The sequence below is a fragment of the Lepidochelys kempii genome, chromosome 1 (genome assembly GCF_965140265.1).
Source record: "Lepidochelys kempii isolate rLepKem1 chromosome 1, rLepKem1.hap2, whole genome shotgun sequence".
Lineage (NCBI taxonomy): Eukaryota > Metazoa > Chordata > Testudines > Cheloniidae > Lepidochelys > Lepidochelys kempii.
This window is the reverse complement of record NC_133256.1, coordinates 287,804,576-287,824,465: the sequence shown is the minus strand read 5'-3', so window position 1 is coordinate 287,824,465 and position 19,890 is coordinate 287,804,576. Positions and strand designations below refer to the sequence as shown.

At 40.2% G+C, this 19,890-nt stretch overlaps 1 protein-coding gene across 9 annotated transcripts in view; it reads right to left on the bottom strand.

The window, feature by feature from the left end:
- Positions 1-19,890, bottom strand: part of GRIP1 (glutamate receptor interacting protein 1) — a 550,719-nt gene that overhangs the window by 36,186 nt on the left and 494,643 nt on the right. For all 9 annotated transcript variants that reach the window (XM_073327851.1, XM_073327853.1, XM_073327855.1 and 6 more), the window contains 3 exons: positions 18,975-19,055; positions 6,152-6,221; positions 5,676-5,821 (listed from right to left, as the gene is read on the bottom strand). In XM_073327851.1, coding sequence (XP_073183952.1) covers positions 5,676-5,821; positions 6,152-6,221; positions 18,975-19,055 — 297 coding nt within the window. The remainder of the gene's footprint in view (positions 1-5,675; positions 5,822-6,151; positions 6,222-18,974; positions 19,056-19,890) is intronic.

Below are 19,890 nucleotides of genomic sequence, written 5' to 3'. Positions count from 1 at the left end.
ATGAACCATATTGTTAAAAAAATAACTAGTAAATGATGGGTCAAACTGAAAATGCAGCAGTTGGTATTTACTGGGTGTTGACAAAATACTGTAGTGTCCAGTTATCAATAAGGAGGTATAGTGTAAGAGTAATCAGACATTACTCATATGATAACCAATGTCTGCATTCCTACAGAAGATTTATAACTATTAGGGGATGATAAGAAAGGAGGCCAGTCTATTACCTGTTTGTTTTGCTCAGCTCAACTTAAGACATTTAATGACATAGCAGAACAGATTTAAAATTGCAGCATTACTTATAGTTAATGTTACTTTCAGACAACTTGAGTTCTGACTATTTAACAACCTGAAAAGTATTTGGCCTGAATTCATAATGATAGCTGTTTCTGCTGCCAAATGGAAGACCTAGATTTGTAAAGATTTTCAGGGTTGCAGGTTCAGGTCAATAGAGGTGATGACATAAACGTCAGGGTGAAAAGTTGGCAGGAAAAAACGAGTATAATTTCTTGGGCTCAAGTGCGTATGTGACCCCATGGTAAAGAGGCTGAATCATATTAGATCTAAACATATTAGGATTTCCTTAAGCTTGGTGAAATTTCCCCTTGTTGCCTCTCACCTACTGATGCAACTTGTAACAGTTCTTTGATTTTGCATTTGATACAAGTACTGTAGTCCCTTAATGCTGCACTATCTCTGCTATATGTGCTGGTCTCTGTTCTGCAAAGTGAGATTTGCTAAATACAGACTGGAGTGTAAAGCAGAAACACAACTACAGAGCCCTATTAGCATGGATCACTTCACCAGTGACCTCACCACCTGGGTTGGCTTTGAAGAGAGTGGCAGAAGGCAGGCATTTTGTTTTGCTTGAAGAAGTAAGGGGTAGGAAAAAAGGCAGGATAAAGACAAACAGAAGGGTGAAAGGTTTAAATAAAACCAAGCTGAAGGTATAATAATGCATAAAAAGAAAAAGTAACCAAATGAAAGAGAATGCAAATTGGAAGGAGAAAAATTCTAGGGGGAAGAAAGATGGTAAAAATAATTTGCAAAAATAGATGATTAAAAAGAACCTTACAGGGAAGAAGAAGAGAAAAATAACCCAACAACAACACAGAAATGAAGGATGGAGCAACAGAAGAATTTAAAAATAATCATTAAAAATCTTAGGGCTTGTCTATGCAGCGACATCCAGGAAAGTTAATCTGAATGAACAAAAGTCTGAATTTGAAGTGGATGAGTTAAACCGCATTAAAATCCTCTATGAACAACCTCATTCAGAATTAAAGAGGCCTTCCAATTCCAACTTTGGTTTAGTTTAGTTCACTTCCAAAATGAATTAAGTTAAATTGAAGTAAGGCCACTTTAATTCCGAATAACAGCATCAGCACAGGGATTTAATGAGGTTTAACTAATCCACTTCAAATTAAGATGTTTAGTTCATTCAGATTACTTTTTCTGGAAGTTCCCATATAGACAAGCTCTGTGTGTTACACTGTGGTATAGAAACTGTTTTAGAGTGCTCTATGACTACTCATCTATAAACATCAAGCTTCATTTCTCTTAGGGAACTTCCAATTAATGATCAATTTTATTGAGTTTAAAGGAACATTGTTGTTCCATGCAGCCCAAGTTGAGAGAAAATAATTAAATATGTATAAGTCAGGGGTCGGCAACCTTTCAGAAGTGGTGTGCCAAGTCTTCATTTATTCACTCTAATTTAAGGTTTCGCGTGTCAGTAATACATTTTAACATTTTTAGAAGGTCTCTTTCTATAAATCTATAATATATAACTAAACTATTGTTGTATGTAAAGTAAATAAGGTTTTTAAAATGTTTAAGAAGCTTCATTTAAAATTAAATTAAAATGCAGAGCCCCCCCCGGACCGGCGGCCAGGCCCTGGACAGTGAGAGTGCTACTGAAAATCAGCTCGCGTGCCGCCTTTGGCACGCATGCTATAGGTTGCCTACCCTTGGTATAAGTAATATGCTCAGTTAAAATTCATTTCAATTAAGGTGGGTATTTTGTTTTGTTTTACTTTTTGCCTCCATTTTTCATAATGTTCCTTTTTGATTTCTTGGGATATTGATTGAAAGTTGCTTTTTAAAATTGTTAATCACAACATATACAGACTGGAACTCATTCCATTTTTTTTTAGTAAAATCTGCATAGAAAATTATATTCACTATGTCTACAATCTGTCTTTGTTCCAAAATTTGAATATATTTGGTTACACAGAGTAGATAATAGATAATTAAAACTTACTAATCATAGTTGTTAGTCATGCAAGAAGACAATTTAATTTGTAGATAAAATAAATGATTCTTGATTATATTCTAGTATCATATTAATTTAGTCATAAAATTAAGAAACATTCATTTGCAAAAGTAACTTAGTAAGTAAGGGTCCTATTCAGACTAAAATATACACTATCTACCAGGGTGCACAACTCCCAAAAGGCCACATATGCTGCATCTGAGCAGACCTAGGGTAAAATCTTGGCTAAAGTGAAATCAATAGCAAAATTCCTAGGTTTGCTCTGGGGCAACACCACACCTGAGAGTTGCAGAGATGTTTAGAATTGAGAGGGGAACATGTAAAATTAACTCCTGCCCTTCTGGTATTTCTTATTTTAGATTCCAATTGCATCCCATATTGGTATTGCACAGGCTGCTAGTAATCTACACTTTTGACTGGGGAGGGAAACTAGGAGAACAGATAGGAGGAAGGTAGGAGACAGGATTCAGTGCTGTTGTAAATAGAACAGGGTGGGAAACAGTTTTCCAGTCTGGTGAACATTTTTGAGATTTCAAAATTTTTTCCCATTCTGCATCAGGACAAAACAGAGACCTTACCAGAGAGCGGTGAGAGACAGAGACTGACCCACCCCAGAACAGTCTGGTGGTTAGGGCACCCATCTGGGATGTGAGAGGCCCAGATTCAAGTTCCTGCGCTGAATCAGGCAGTGCAGGGGCTTGCCCATTGTAATACTGGTTATTCTGGTGTGTCCCTGCCCCTTTTGTTGTGACCAGAAACTCCATCCTGGACACAAGAAATCTCCTCAAAGGAAGTTTTGTCAAAAATGATACATTTCAGTAAACAGTTTTAGTGTCAACGAAGCGGCATTTTCTGAAGGAAAAAACATTTTGTCAAAAAATTTCTAACCTGCTCTAGTTTCTGACCTCTAAAAAACACAAGTTACTTGTGCCCCGGTGGGGGGGGGAGGTGTCCCTCACACTTTCCATTGTTGAATGGAAACTCCTTCCCCTAATCACCTGCCTACAGTGGCTGCAGTTTCCTGCTTTTCTTCCATTAGCTGTTTCACTGAGCTCTGTAAAAGAGGTGTCAGGTAGGCATCTCTTTGGGCCACATGATCCTTTATTTCTATAACTATCTGACATGAATTGGCCATGCTAGTCCCTCCCTCTCCCACATTAGGATGTCTGAGGATGTACTGAGTATGTTTAACCAATTCCACATCCTCATCCCTATGAGCCTAATCACCATATACTGTAGGACAGAATTCAATTTTTGCGATCATTTGGCTGGCTGGATCCAAAGTTACTTTTCAAAAGCCAATTTCTGCAGATGCTGCTGGGTTTGCCCCTCATTACTACTGATCAGACCAGAAGTCATTTCTTCACAGTTTTCAGCAGTAGAAAAGAATTTAAGAACTTCCTTGCTGGCATTCAGCTACAGAACAAGAACATTATAGTGTGTGGGGAGCTAGTTTAGTCAGTTATAACATATAATTTAGATGTAGCTACTTAGATTGCAAGCTGTTGGAACAGGGACCTTGTTTTTGTTAGGTGTTTGTCCAGTACCTAGCATAATGGGGTCCAGGACTGCAGCTCCCCTGGGTGCTACCAAAATACAAATAATTAATAGCTACATTTGGACTGACCTGCTTTGGCATTAAAATGCCTAGCAGAACTCACTCTGTTCTCAACAAGATAGGATTTTGCTTCCATGAACATTTGATTTGGGAAGTTTGCTGTTTTATGGACTGGATGTAGTAACTGACATAGTGTGCAAAATGGTGTTTGCCCCAATTCTCCCTTAGGGGCTGATCCTTCACTTTGCTAAGCACTCTGTTCCCAATCCAGCAAAGTACTTAAGTACAGGCTTAACTATAAGCGTGTGAGTAGGCCTGCTTAAGTCAAATTTACGTGCTTAAAGTTAGGCATGCGCTTAAGTACTTTGCTGGATCAGGGTCACAGGCCTGATCATCAAAGGCACTAATGCATTGTGTCATGATGCCAAGCGTTGCAATACCTATCTTTTAGGCCCCTACAAACTCACAGGAACAACACTGTGACCCAAAAAGCCAAGTCAGGCACCTAGGCTCCCTATACAACGAATGGGCAGAGATAGGTACCTATGAACATGCTCCACAAGAGCCAGCATGCTTGGTGGGGAGTCAACTAAGCTAGCCAGCAGAAGATGCCAAGGAAAGGAGTGTGTCCTAAACCCTCTTATCTCCTGGGGTTGGCACCTAAGTCCAGGCTGCAGGGAGGAAGCTAGTGTTCCACAGTTGGGGACCCCTCTCCTGGAGTCAGGTGGTTTAGGCACCTAAGTAATTTCTTGTGAGGATGAGTTAGGTGCCTACCTCACTCCACACCAAATGGGGGGAAGAAGAGGAGCATGAGGTGGTGATGGTAGCACCGCCACCACCTGCCTTGTAACTTTTATTCCAGTGGTTAGAGAACTCCTCTGCTCAGGTTGAACTCCCCCCTCTGCCTAGGGCAGAATGGGTTTGGAACTGGGGTCTCCCACCTCTCAGGAGGATGCTCTAACCACTGGGCTATGAGATTGTCTGACGTGGGATTAAGTAGTTAATGACTCTCAAATGACACTCTCCTGACAGGTGAGAGATGCTTCTCCCCCTGAGGCAGAGGGGGAATTGAACCTGGATTTCCCACATTGCAGATGAGTGCTCTAACCACTGGACTAAAAGTCATACATTAGGTACCTCCTGCTCTACCACCTCCTCCTCCAGACAAACTTTGAATGGGACTCAATCTGGTAGGCAGCTTCTGAGTCCCATAGGTGAGCCAGGTACTGCTTCACCTATCTTCTCCTGGTTCATGGGTCGCTCTGGGCCTTAGGCGAGAGGTAGGCATCTAGGTGCCTAGAGTGAGGCAGCAGTGTGCAAGTCCAGAGGCAAAAACATAGGAATCTAGAGATCTGTTATGCTGAACATTTCAGTGCCAAGTTTAGACACCTACAGTGTTTGGTGACAGCCAAGTGGGAGATTTGTGGATCACAGCAGTGCCTAAAACCTGGATTTAGGTTCCTAAGAACCTTTGTGGATCTGGGCCAGAGCATCTTGCAGAAACAGACCCTAATTCAGGATTCTGTTTTATGTCCTTGAAACAGGGAAGACTTACATGGTCACATAAGGGCAAAATCAACATGATGTGTCTACATCTGAGGGGTTAAATATCGCCTTGGAATACAGAGTAACTTCTACTACTGCAAAACCCCTATCAGTAATATAGCCATGGAGACAATTTTAGACTGCATAAAGTCCTGTGTTTACTTTTATTCTGAACATCTTTAAATGACATTAATAAATATGTCAAATTTAACACATTTTCTAACTGCATTCTACACACAGAATAATAATCCTATGCTCTAAAAGACATGAAAGTGCATGTAACTACGTCACCATTCATACCGGAGTTATCTTCATCTTTGCGGATCTTTAGTTTTACAAGGTCCTCACAGTGTTGAAGGATCTGAACAGCATCTTCCATGGAGCAGTTGTCCAGTCGAATGTTATCTATGGCAAGCAGTTTATCACCAAGTTCTAGCGTTCCAGTTCTGTAAACAAATGAACATTACATGATTAATTAGTAACATATAAATATGCTTTTTAAAGCAGTGTTAACTCTCATGTACCATTCAAATGGATTTTAATTACTTTGAAAAAAAATTAATACATCTTTTTCATCTTGGTTTTGGATGACAATCATTAGTTTTAATTAATGGAGATTGAAAATATATTATTTATTCTTCCAGTAAAATGATTCAATTGATTTGGAAACTTGACAGACCACAGAACTCTTGTAACAGAGTTTCTATGTGCACAGAAGTTACATGGGGCACAAGCTGAAGGCAACAGATTTTCCCTGGAAGTTTGAAAGATCTCACCTGTGAGCAACACTTCCTTTCTTGATATCAGAAATAACAAGGGGGTCCCCTGGTTTTCTACTGGATGGAGCTGTAATAAAGCACACACACATATATACTATTTATATACATATGTAGATTGATAGATATGCTACACAGACTATTTTGTATGTACCTAAAATATACATAACAAACACTCATAAATTACACACACAAAAACTAAATTAAAAGAACAATGCAAAAGCAAGCAGCCAAGAGTTAGGAAATGCCATATTAAGGTTGCCTATGCAACCTTAATTTAGTCCCATTATGCATAAGCATTAAGATTGAGGCCAGGCCTACACTTGGAACTCTTTGCTGGTATAAGAGTAACAGCCGTGTTAGTCTGTATTCGTAAAAAGAAAAGGAGTACTTGTGGCACCTTAGAGACTAACAAATTTACTTGAGCATAAAATGTAGCTCACGAAAGCTTATGCTCAAATAAATTTGTTAGTCTCTAAGGTGCCACAAGTACTCCTTTTCTTTTTGCTGGTATAGCTATACCAGCTATACCACTATACCAGAAAAGTGATCCTAGTGTGGAGGCATCTTATATCATCAAAACTGTGCTTTTGTCAGAATAGCTTATTTCAGCCCCTATTCCCCCCCAAAAAAAACTACACAGGTAAAAGCTCAGTTTTGCTGATATTACTGTCTACACACCAGGCGTTTTTGTAGGACAGCTATGCTGGTCACAAATCACACTTTATCATATCCTGGGACCTGGCTGATATAGCTATGCTGGCTGATGTCTGTAGTCTAGGAAATAATGGCCACAGTCTAGAATTACATAATCACATTCTATTTGACCACCTGTGAAAAGTCTGGTTTAAGTGATTTGCCCAGCATCACACAGGAATGCTGTGGCAAAGGCAGGGATAGAATCCAGTTTTCTGGGACAGCATTCAACTGCCTTAACTATTAGGCCATCTCCTCTCTCTTCCTGCAATTCACTACCTCATTCACTACACATCATCCACCCTTCTGTAACAAATGAACCAGGGGTACTACAGACAATCTCCTTCACTGCACAACCCTGATTCCTCCCCATAGCAACTCTAACTTGTGCAAAAAATAGTAAGTGATCATATAATTAAAGACTGTATCATAATGCAAAAACACAAGGGGGCATTTCCTAACTATTGAATGTTTGACTTTGCAACCTTAACGTTCTTTTAACATAGTTTTTTGTATGTAGTTTCGTACATTTTTAAAAAAGCAAAGTGAAAAAAAATCCACCATGTGGCATCATATTTACACCCACATAGGTCATCAGCAGGGTTGGAACCTTTATATCCACCACACAGACCTCTGCCATTTGAGCTAAAGGAGTAATGGATGGTAGTAGTAGATTCTCATCATCTATGTGGACCAGCACTAGAGGCAGAAATCTCTACTGAGCATGTGTGATTTTTCAAAGGCTTATAATTTGGCCAGATATAGGCAGATTTTCATGGAGATGGCCAAAGGCAAATCCTGACTCAAAGGCCACCCCTGGCCAAATTTCAAGTCCCTGTTCCAAATCATGGGGACGCTAGAGGTTTTCAAAGCAAAAAAATTACCAGATTTTTTTAACATGAGTAAAACACTGTATCTTCCCCTAGCATTGTTCTTGGAACCAGCTGAATTGTCCTGGCTGGAGTTCTCCCAAAAAGGCAGACACCTGGCATGGAGAATTTCAGCCCAATTGGTTAAAGAATGACAAAGTTATAAGCAATTAAAAGCAGGGTCTTATAATGGGAAGTGTCAGGTAATTTTAAAAGTAGGTGATACTACCAGCCCCTCTTTTAATAATTATTTTATATATAAATCAATCTGAGATTAGTCTTATATTCTAAAACTGACTGGGGATGTCTGTCACCAAAGAATTTTGATGAGGTTAATATCTAGGACCCTATCTTGCCTTTGGATTCACTGGAGACCCTTAGGCCTGTGCAGAGTCCCAATGAAATCATTGGGCCTCCCGATTGCTAGATTATTTTAGCAAACATACTGATGGGATCTGCAAAAAGAAAACATGAAAACACCACGCTATCGTAATATTGCTTTTTCTGAATTTTGCTCGATATGGAAATTTAGCTCTATTTTTGAAACTTCATGCTTAGTATATTCTTTTTTATGTAGCTGTTGAGATCCCTGCACAGTGAGAGCCCTTACACACTCTGTATTCTGAACTAAGAACATAAGAACGGCCATACTGGGTCAGACCAAAGGTCCATCTAGCCCAGTATCCTGTCTTGCGACAGTGGTCAGTGCCACGTGCCCCAGAGGGAATGAACAGAACAGGTAATCATCAAGTGATCCATCCCCTGTCGCTCATTCCCAGCTTCTGGCAAATAGAGGCTAGGGACACCATTCCTGCCCATCCTGGCTAATAGCCATTGATGGACCTATCCTCCATGAATTTATCTAGTTCTTTTTTAACCCTGTTATGGTCTTGGCCTTCACAACATCCTCTGGCAAGGAGTTCCATAGGTCCACTGTGCGTTGTGTGAAGAAATACTTCCTTTTATTTGTTTTAAACCTGCTGCCTATTAATTTCATTTGGTGACCCCAAGGTCTTGTGTTATGAGAAGTAGTAAACAACACTTCCGTATCTACTTTCTCTATACCAGTCATGATTTTATAGACCTCAATCATATCTCCCCTTAGCCATCTCTTTTCCAAGCTGAAAAGTCCCAGTCTTATTAATCTCTCCTCTTATGGAAGCCGTTGCATACCCCTCATCATTTTTGTTGCCCTTTTCTGAAACTTTTCCAATTCCAATATATCTTTTTTTGAGATGGGGCGACCACATCTGCACAGAGTTTTCAAGATGTGGGCATACCATGGATTTATATAGTGGCAACATGATATTTTCTGTCCTATTTTCTATCCCTTTCTTAATTATTCCCAGCATTCTGTTCGCTTTTCTGACTGCCGCTGCACATTGAGTGGATGTTTTCAGAAAACTATCCACAGTGCCTCCAAGATATCTTTCTTGAGTGGTAACAGCTAATTTAGACCCCATCATTATATATGTATAGTTGGGATTATGCCTTTCAAAGTGCAATATTTTGCATTTATCAACATTAAATTTCATCTGCCATTTTGTTGCCCAGACACCCAGTTTTGAGAGAATCTTTTGTAGCTCTTCGCAGTCTACTTGTGTCTTTACTATCTTTAGTAATTTTGTATCATCTGCAAATTTTGCCACCTCACCATTTACCCCTTTTTCCAGATCATTTATGAAAATGTAGAATAGGACTGGTCCCAGAACAGATCCCTGGGGACACCACTTTTTAACTCCCTCCATTCTGAAAACTGTCCATTTATACCTACCCTTTGTTTCCTATCTTTTAACCAGTTACCAATCCATGAGAGCACCTTCCCTCTTATCCCATGGCAGCTTACTTTGCATAAGAGCCTTTGGTGAGGGACCTTGGCAAAGGCTTTCTGAAAATCTAAGTACACTATATCCACTGGATCCCCTTGGTCCACATGCTTGTTGACCCCCTCAAAGCATTCTAGTAGATTGGTGAGGCATGATTTCCCTTTACAAAAACCATGTTGACTCTTCCTCAACAAATTATGTTCATCTATATGTCTGACAATATTGTTCTTTATTATAGTTTCAACCAGTTTGCCCAGTATTGAAGTCAGGCTTATAGGCCTGTAATTGCCAGAATCACCTCTGGAGCCCATTTTAAAAATTGGCATCACATTAGCGATCCTCCAGTCATCTGGTACAGAAGCGGATTTAAATGATAGTTTACAGACTACAGTTAGTAGTTCTGCAATTTCACATTTGAGTTCCTTCAGAACTCTTGGGTGAATACCATCTGGTCCTGGTGACTTATTGCTGTTTAATTTATCAATTTGTTCCAAAACCTCCTCTAATGATACCTCAATCTGGGACAGTTCCTCAGATTTGTCACCTAAAAAGAATGGCTCAGGTTTGGGAATCTCCCTCATATCCTCAGCCGTGAAGACCGATGCAAAGAATTCATTTAGTTTCTCCGCAACGGCCTTATTGTCCTTGAGTGCTCCTTTAGCACCTCGATTGTCCAGTGGCCCCAGTGGTTGTTTAGCAGGCTTCCTGCTTCTGATGTACTTCAAAAAATTTGCTATTACTTTTTGAGTCTTTGGCTAACTGTTCTTCAAATTCTTCTTTGGCCTTCCTAATTGTATTTTTACATTTCATTTGCCAGTGTTTATGCTCCTTTCTATTTTCTTCACTAGGATTTAACTTCCACTGTTTAAAGGATGCCTTTTTGCCCTCACTGTTCTTTCAACTTTGTTGTTTAGCCATGGTGGCTCTTCTTTGGTTCTCTTACTAATTTGGGGTATACATTTAAGTTGAGCCTCTATTATAGTGTCTTTAAAAAGTTTTCACGCAGCTTGCAGAGCTGTCACTTTTGACACTGTACCCTTTAATTTCTAGTATCAGAGGGGTAGCCGTGTTAGTCTGGATCTGTAAAAGCGGCAAAGTGTCCTGGGGCACCTTATAGACTAACAGACGTATTGGAGCATGAGCTTTTGTGGGTGAATAGTCGGATGCATGACTAACCTCCTAATTTTTGTGTAGTTTCCCTTTCTGAAATTAGATGCTACAGTGTTGGGCCACTGTGGTGTTTTCCCCACCACAGGGATGTTAAATTTAATTATATTATGGTCACTATTACCAAGTGGTCCAGCTATATTCATTATATTGGACCAGATCCTGTGCTCCACTTAGGACTAAATCAAGAATTGCCTCTCCTCTGGTGGGTTCCAGGATCAGCTGCTCCAAGAAGCAGTCATTTAAGGTGTCAAGAAACTTTATCTCTGCATCCCATCCTGAGGTGACATGTACCCAGACAATATGGAGATAATTGAAATTTCTCATTATTATTATTGAGTTTTTTATTTTAATAGCCTCTCTAATCTGCCTGAGCATTTCACAGTCACTATTATCATTCTGGTCAGGTGGTCGGTAATATATCCCTACCTCTATATTCTTATTATTAGAGCATGAAATTTCTATCCATAGAGATGAAGTGAGCTGTAGCTCACGAAAGCTTATGCTCAAATAAATTGGTTAGTCTCTAAGGTGCCACAAGTACTCCTTTTCTTTTTGCAAATACAGATTAACACGGCTGTTACTCTGAAACCAGAGATTTTATGGTACAATTTGATTAATTTCCAAATTTTACTTCATTTGATTCTATGCTTTCTTTCACATATAATGCCACTCCCACAGCAGCACTGTTCTGTCCTTGTGATATATTTTGTACCCTGGTATAACTGTATCCCATTGATTATCCTCATTCCACCAAGTTTCTGTGATGCCTATTATATCAATATCCTCATTTAATTCAAGGCACTCTAGTTCACCCATTTTATTATTTAGACTTCTAGCATTGGTATATAAGCACTTTAAAAACTTGTCTCCTTTTAGCTGTCTGCCATTACACGATGTAATTGAATGGGACTCTTTTTTTGTTTGATTGTTTCTGATCAGACCCTGCCTGTATTTTATCATTTTCCATCCTATCGTCCTCACTAGGACATATTCTCTATTAATAGATCCTCCCCTAAGGGATGTCCGAACCACATGCTCCTCCGCACCTGTTGGCTTTCCCCCAGCCCTTAGTTTAAAAACTGCTCTAGGACCTTTTTAGTGTTAAGGTTGGAGAGCGTGTTTGGAACCTGAAGGGTGCATAAGAGTGCATAAAAAGATACAGATGGTAAGTTCAATGCTGAGGCTGAAATTCTGCTTTTATTCTACTTTAAAATAAAATTAAATGATTAATACTTTGTATTTGTAATCATCATGTGGGAATTTCCTTTGATTTTTTTACACTCATTTAATATTCCAGAGAGGAAGACTATCCTGTGGTTAAGATACTGGCCTGGGACTCTGGAGATCTGGGCTCACTTTCTGGGTCTGCTGCAGATTTCTTCTGGAATTTTAGGCAGATCACATAGGCGGTCTCTGTGCCTCAGTACCTGATCTATTGTTTGTCTTACCTATTTAAATAGTAAACTATTCGGTGCAGCTACTGATCAACCTGTGTTTGTACCATGCCAAAATATGAGACCCTGACCCCAGTTGGGATCTCTAATAGGGGACTGCCCATCTCAAATTGGGTGGGACAGATCCGAAATGCAGAGCTAATGTCCCAGTCCTGGGTTGAATGACTCTGGGACAGCGTTTGTCCCAGATTACCTGCAGTGCTGCTCCGTGCTTGCCCAAGGCTCAGGGGCAGCACCAGCCTCTTCCCGGTGAGGGAGGCTGAGGTGGGCCTTAGCCCCAGCTCATCACAAGGCCCCGCCCCCTGCTCTTCCTCTCCCCTGCCCAAGTCCCCACCACCTGGCCAGGTCAGAAGCTGGAGCCAGGCACTAGTAAGAGCTGCCCAGGGAGCACAGGCTGCTGGTGGGGAGTCCTGGACCCTCCACCTGTCCTGGGCGACGTGCCTCGAGGGGTGGAGATATGGCTTGGGGACTGCTCTCAAGTACCCTATCACCCTACTCAGGGGAGGTGGAAGATCCAGGGCTCCCCACAGCGGCCTGGGCAGCTCTTACCACAGCCTGGCTCTGGCTTTTGACCTGGCCGGGGGAGGGGTTAGGGTTAGGTATGAGGAGGAGCAGGGTGTGGGAGTTTGGGGGAAGAGGACGGGAGCGGGGTTTGTGCACGTGTCCTGCTTTTGCTTTTTGAAAAGGTGGTCACCCTAGTCTGTAAGGATCTGTCTACACAGTCCGCTGAATCAAGCCTCCCAGGCAAGATTAACAGACTCTGACTTGTGAGGCTCATGCTATCGCACCAAAAATAGCTGTGTAGATGTGGTGCTTTGAAGCTGTGGCTCAGACTCTGAAAACCCACCTCCCTCCCCCTAGGCTTCAGAGTCTGAACTCCAGCCTGACGCACAGCGCCTGCAGAGCGAGTTTTAGAGTGGTATCACGAGCCCTGTGAGCTTGAGTCTGTCGACCTGGGCTGGGAGGCTCACTGCCCTGGGCTGTGTACTACTGTGATATTACTATTGAAACCAGAAAAGGGAAATAAAAATCCCTGAAATCTATGGGAACAAATAATGCAACGGCCCCCTCAACATTACTGCTATGACAAAATCAGAATCTACTGCTGCTGTCACATATCATTGCAAACAGGAAACACAGGCGGTGGTCACTGAAACATCTATGAACTTTTTTCAAAAATGTTTCCAACAAACTTGGATCAAATTATGATTTTGGCCGGGAAACTAGGCAAAAGCGTTTTTTCCCTTTAGTGTCCAGCCAAATCTAGGCAATTGCAGCTGAGTTTGGCTTTGAGTTTCCAACTTTGTTTGAACTCAAAACTCGAACTAAAATTCAGAGGCTGTACACAAACCAAGTCAGCAAACTGAAATCGTTGACGCACAGCTCTTGATAACCCCTACTTGTTAGAGAACACTGTTTACTAACGGGACTAAAAAGCTCATTGAATCCATACGTAAGCAGTTCTTACAGTTGATTATTTTTTGTTCTTAAAAGTGCATAATTAATATTAAAATGGCTTATTTGGGGCTGCTGAGAGCCGTCAAGTAAATCTGCACATTGTGGATGTGGGCCCAATCCTGCAAACCCTTGAAATATTATATACATTCCTTACTCTTATTCCATGAGCTATTAGCTTCAGGGAGTAAGGTACAATTTGTTGTGAGTAAGGGTATCAGAATCTTACTAATGATATATAAGCACAAAAAAGAATAAATGACCTGCTAACCTTTTATGTATTTTTAAGGTTTGCCTAACATAAAGAGCTCATAATGATTTTTGGAAAATGAGTCAAGATAATTTGCTTCCAGGCTCAAACCTTGTACAACTACTGCTTTTGAAGCCCCTTGAAACAAATTTTTTTTCTGGCCCACCTGTGAATGGAGGTTAATAATAAAAATTCTGATGATGCCAGAACTGTATCCGCACTAACAGACACTGCAAGAACTGATTTATGCTCATGAACAGATGGTTCAATACCTGAGTACAACGTAAGGCTAATACAGAGTAAATAAATAAAAATAGATGGTACGTATAGATACACCCATACATATACATAAATACTATTCAACATACAACTCCTCAAATATTTTTCTCCTTGACACTAAATATCACAATTAGCCTCCTTTTCTCTAATATATAATGAAAACACCACGAGGTATCTCAAAAAAAGCACAATTCTGCCCCACTTTTATTTGAAGACCACTTCTAATAGATAAACAGTTTTTGTCACTCATTTTAGAGTGGCTGCTAAAGACAGGCTTTACTGTGTGTGTGTGTACACAATATTCTTCCAGTTTAAAATTTCTACAGTGGGAGAGTATGCAACAGTTCTTTTATGCCAAAGGTGTATGATTTTCACATTTTTTGACTAACGTTCAAATATACTTAATAAATATGGACCTCATCCTGAAAAAAATATATGCATATGTGAAACTTTACACATAAGAGGAGTGCCACTGAACTCGGTTATTCATGTGCATAAGTGTTTGCAGGACTGGGGTCTATATATCTTTTGGTGTATGATATACAGGACATAGGAAATTACAATTTTCATATTACATTAGCAAATATATCTTTTTAACACCTTTCAATGTATTTTTAAAATATGTGGCTCTGATAAAATAGTTGGTGTGTCACAAAAATCAATCTTGAAAAAATCTATATTCCACTACATTGTCTAAAATCAATATAGATGGCAAATAAATTAAATCAAATTTAAGCACCTTACAATTGCTGAGGGCTGACCTGCTTAGTAATTTCCATGAAATGGCTCTGTTTAAAAAAAGATGATATTGCCTAGCATATTGTTGTGTCATACATGGTTCCATTAGAGCTAGGAAAAAAAACTGGATAAAAATTGTTTGCCAAAAAATGCATATTCAAGTCAGTGGAATTCACCAAATTATTCTGTCTGGAATAAACAAACAAACTTGAAAACGTTGAAAAGATTTGTTTCGACATTTTTTAAACAAATTGTTTCAATTTGAAATGACTTTTTGTTTCAAATTTTCCTTCAGTTTTATTTTTACAAAAAGTAAAAAAGAACAAAAACCCAAACCCAAATCCTTTGGGTCACACAAAATGTTTTGATTCAAAACTAATTTTTTTTCAACTTTTTTGTCTTGTTGAAAAAAAGTGGAACAATTTCTTTTTGGGTCAACCTGAAAGGAATTTTTTCTCCGAGTGTTTAGTTCAGCTCCTGAACCAGAAAATCAGTTATTTACACAGTTCTAGTTTCTGTGGCCTGGTTTAAAAAATGGAGAAGTTTTAATTTCCAGAAGCAGTTAATTGGGTATGAAATTGGTGCTAACTGCAGTATGAAAGATAGAGTCACTTATCTTGGCAGACTATGGACTAGGTTCCTGATCCAAAGCATATTAATATAAATGGAAAACAGGCCTTTCACATGCCCTAGGTGGATGCTAAGGGGACCCGTAACCCATTAAAGAATTTTGGGGAACCTTGAAAGACTTAACTAGGACCTTCTTTTCGGAGGTTAAGAGTGTAAAATTGTGTGTGTTAGAGCAGCATCTGACAAGCCCATTGTATTGAGAGACAGTTGACATAACAGTTACGTGAAAGCCAGTGGCTTTGGTTTACAGGGATTCACATGAACTTTTCTTCTGGTTTTACTTCATTATGATTTGTGCCCGCTTAGTTTCTATGTTGAATGAATTTTAAACAAAGTGAAATTCAGCCCCCAAAATTGAGTTGCACATGATTTCCTCCAAAACTCTAAATCAGCTCACGTTCATTGAGTACTTTGTCCAGATTCAGAAGCTTTTTGAGAACCAGGCAGTAGTTTCACGTAGGCTTATTTATTGACCAAGAAAAATGAAAGAAACACCTTCATCTGGACCCCCTCTGCAGAGTCCCATTACCATTGCACCCAGAACCCCCCAACAAACCTTTGTGCATGCAGATCCCTCCCGAATCCTGATCCACCACTGAGCTGCCCACATCAGATTGCCCCACACAGAACCCTCTCAACCCACCCCTAGATCCCCCCATACTTGGATCCTGCCTTGCTGAGCCTGTCTGTCCACACCAGGTGCACCTGGCATGGAGAAGCAGGGCCCTGTGGTGTTTCTGGGGCAGGCCTGTTCCTTGCGTTGTGTCAGGATTGGGTGCAGCATCACCACTGAGTCCATGTGCCGGGGGAATCTTCACAGTGATCTCCCACCTCTGTGCAGCTGGTGGCCTGTGCTCCCCAATGCCATGCTGGAGCCTCCACATTTATTTGACAAATAAAATGTTCAGAATTTTGCAGAATTTTAAAATATTGTGCGCAGAATTTTTTGGCGCAGAATTTTAATTTTTTTTGGCGCAGAATGCCCTCAGTAATAATACCGATGGCACCTCAGACTAAGTACCTCACTAGCTCCTCTAGAACCTTTACATATGAACTGAACAAGAGGGGTAGCAGAAATGACCCCTGAAGACTCCTGCAGCAGAGAGCCTGCAGGAGTATTGACTACAGAGTGTCTACAGTGCTAACCCATGTCTAGCCCAAATGGATATTATATCACCTGATCTCATGTAGTATTTATGCTCTAAGCTTGATAGCTCCAGCTTTGTGGAGAGTTGAATTTCACCCACAGTGCATGCAGTTTCTTCCGTTGTTTTGTTGGGCCATTTTCATTTTGTTTTTTAAATGAAAGCATTTAACATTATGACAGTAATGTCAATAAATGGCATGAAGATATTAATGTGCTATAAATGCTCTGAGTGAAATTAGTATAAAACATTCACCCTGTTAAATCACAGTGGCTCATTTCTGAGTTAATTCGGTAGAACAGAACAAAGTATTAAACCAAGCACAAGTACAAATGATTCAAGGCTTTACAAAGGGTCTGAAATCTACCAGACAAATTTTCCAAGTTTTAGTTAATGAGGGGGAGGATAAACACTTTAAAACCTTTGCATTACAGTACATTGAAAGAGAAAAGAAGACATCTTCATATAAATACATATAAATAACATTATTAATACAAGTAAAAACTATTTTTTTATAAATAATCAGGAAATCAACATTGAGTCAAGGTCTAATAACTAAATAGAACAACCTCTTTCTAGGTCTTCCCATTGTTCAGTATTTTATCTGTATGAATGTTTCATGTGTTACCACTCCTTCTGCTGGCAGATCTATGATTTTAATTTGCATCAAACTGCATTCCTTATCGAGTCTAACAATTCTTGATATGCGTATATAACAAATGGGAACATAATAATCTGAACCTACAGTGGTGCATCTCATTTGTTCTTCAGATGCCAATCATAGTGCTACATTCCTCACCGAATTTTTGACTAATTTTAATCTGTTGTGCTGCTAAAAGCTTTGATAATATAAATTAAAACACAAAAAAACCTCTACAGACATTTCACAAAGTATTTTGCATAAACATAATTCTGAATAAAGCCAACGGTCTAAGTAAGGCCACAAAAAGCAATGAAATTTTAATTCCTATCAGGCCAGATTCATCACTGGCATCCGTGCTCTATGCATAACACCCATTAACTTTAATGGGATTGTGCCTGCTTGCATCAAGGGCGGGGTCTAACAAGATCAAGTTACAGACCAGAGCCACTTTTTACTGGCTGCTAAAAAAAGTTAGAAAATAAAAAAAATATTTTATTTCAAATGTAAAATGACAATGTCAAAGTGTTAAAAAAATTAAATGAATAAATTTCCTCTCATTATTATTTTGACCTGAAATCTGTTTCCTTAATTAAATTAAATTTTGCTCTATGATGTGTCCATTTTTGGTGTGCCATTAAAGCGTCACACATGAGTGCTGATCGGCTGGCACTGACAATTTTAAATGTATAAATAGTTTTGAAGCTATTTGCTTAGCCCACACATAACCTTTGGGCCCTGATGCAGCAAATGACTCCTTGTGTGGGTCCCTGCACCCAGGAGGAGTCCCTCTGAAGTCAGTACAGAAACCTCTTGCAGGACTGGGGGCCTTGCTTTGCTAAAATTGGCCCTGATGCAAGAAAGCATCCCTTGTCAGGGAAGAACTTTTGCTTGTAACAAAGTCCCATTGGCTTCTGTTTTTAAACTGACTACACTGGGACTTTGCATCTGCTTAAGTTCTTTCCTGAATTAGAGCACATATCAACTTAAATTTGACTTATGTTTTAGTAATGGCAAACTTGACCATGCCTCTTCAACTAGCTATAAACATAATACGGAAACTACAAATGTGTTAGAAGGAGATACTTGATAATAGATAGCATTAGCATTGCTAACTGGAGGCTCTGACTTTCTAATGTGCCGGGGGGTGCTCGACTCCCTGACTCTGCCTCAGGCCCCAACCCGCCTCGCCCCACCCCCATTCTATCCCCACCCTGCCCTTACTCCATCCCTTCCCCCAAGTCCCCATCCCGCCTCTTCATGTCCCATTCCACCCGCTCCCCTAAGCACACCCTGCCCTCGCTTATCCCCCTCCCTCCCAGCGCCTCCTGCACGCTGCGGAACAGCTGATCCGCGGCAGGTGGGAGGCACTGGGAGGAAGGGGGAGGCGCTGATCAGCAGGGTTGACAGCGGGTGCGAGGCGCTTGCGGGGTCGGGGGGGGGGAATGGAGCTGGCTGCCGGTGGGTGTTCAGCACCCACTATTTTCCCCCCCAGCCCTGGCAGACCCACAGAGTTGACGCCTATGTTGCTAACCATCACACTGGCTGGAAATAGCACACACACAAAGAGGTGTTTCAATTGAAACTGATTACAGCGCATGATTATATGATCCACTTTTAGCTATTTAATACCTTACAATAGTTGGCTTAAAATTAACCATAATTACTTACAACTTATGGTGATGCCAAGCTCCACGTTATGCTTCTTTGGTAGTTTTACGTGAAATGTTCCACTACTTGGTATGACTGATTCTGTAATGAAAAGTAGATGATTTACAGGCTGCAGTACTTGCAAGGATGTGGAGTTTTAAGTGTAAGCCAATGAAAATACATTAATAACACTTACATCACACCTACCCTTTCATGAAAACAATGTAGGAGTTGATGTGAAAGGAGCATGACACATGCAACATATTTTATATCAGTGATGGTAATGTCACTGCATAAGGTAAGGGTCTGTAGCTCCATTATTCTGAGGTTTAAATCTCAACTGATGGAGACTGCATGTGCCTACCAGTGGCTTAGCCCACATCATCTCAGCTGAGGTGCAATTTTGTGCGGGCACGTACATGAAAAACTTACTGTTGTCAGGTAGCTTTTAATTAAAAAGACACAAAATAAGTCCTTCTGATTTCAGGCACTTTTTGGTGTAGGTCTAAGACATTTTGAAATATTCACCTAAATAACTGCAGTGGATTTTATTTCTCAGGAAAAGTAAAGGAACAAAAGCACAGCATAGTGAGGGAAAGCAAGGAGCCAGCTGAGGCAATGAAAGTTTGAACACACAACATTACATCCCAGTCCTGACTTGTGGCATCTCCTTTGCCCCAGATAAATCAGACTGCATGCTGCAGTGGTTTAGAGATGTAAATAAATACCACTAGCAACTAGAAGTCCGATTCTTCTCTGGTGAGTTTTGACATAGGCATTATTGGGAACAGGAGTAGGCCCAAAGTTTGCAACACAAAACACATTTTCATTTGTGACCTCAGACAGATTTAAAATTTGCTCTCCAGTTGTGCATGGTGTTATTTTTGAATATTGCATTGGCTATGTATAAAAATGTATGGATAATATGCAATAGTCT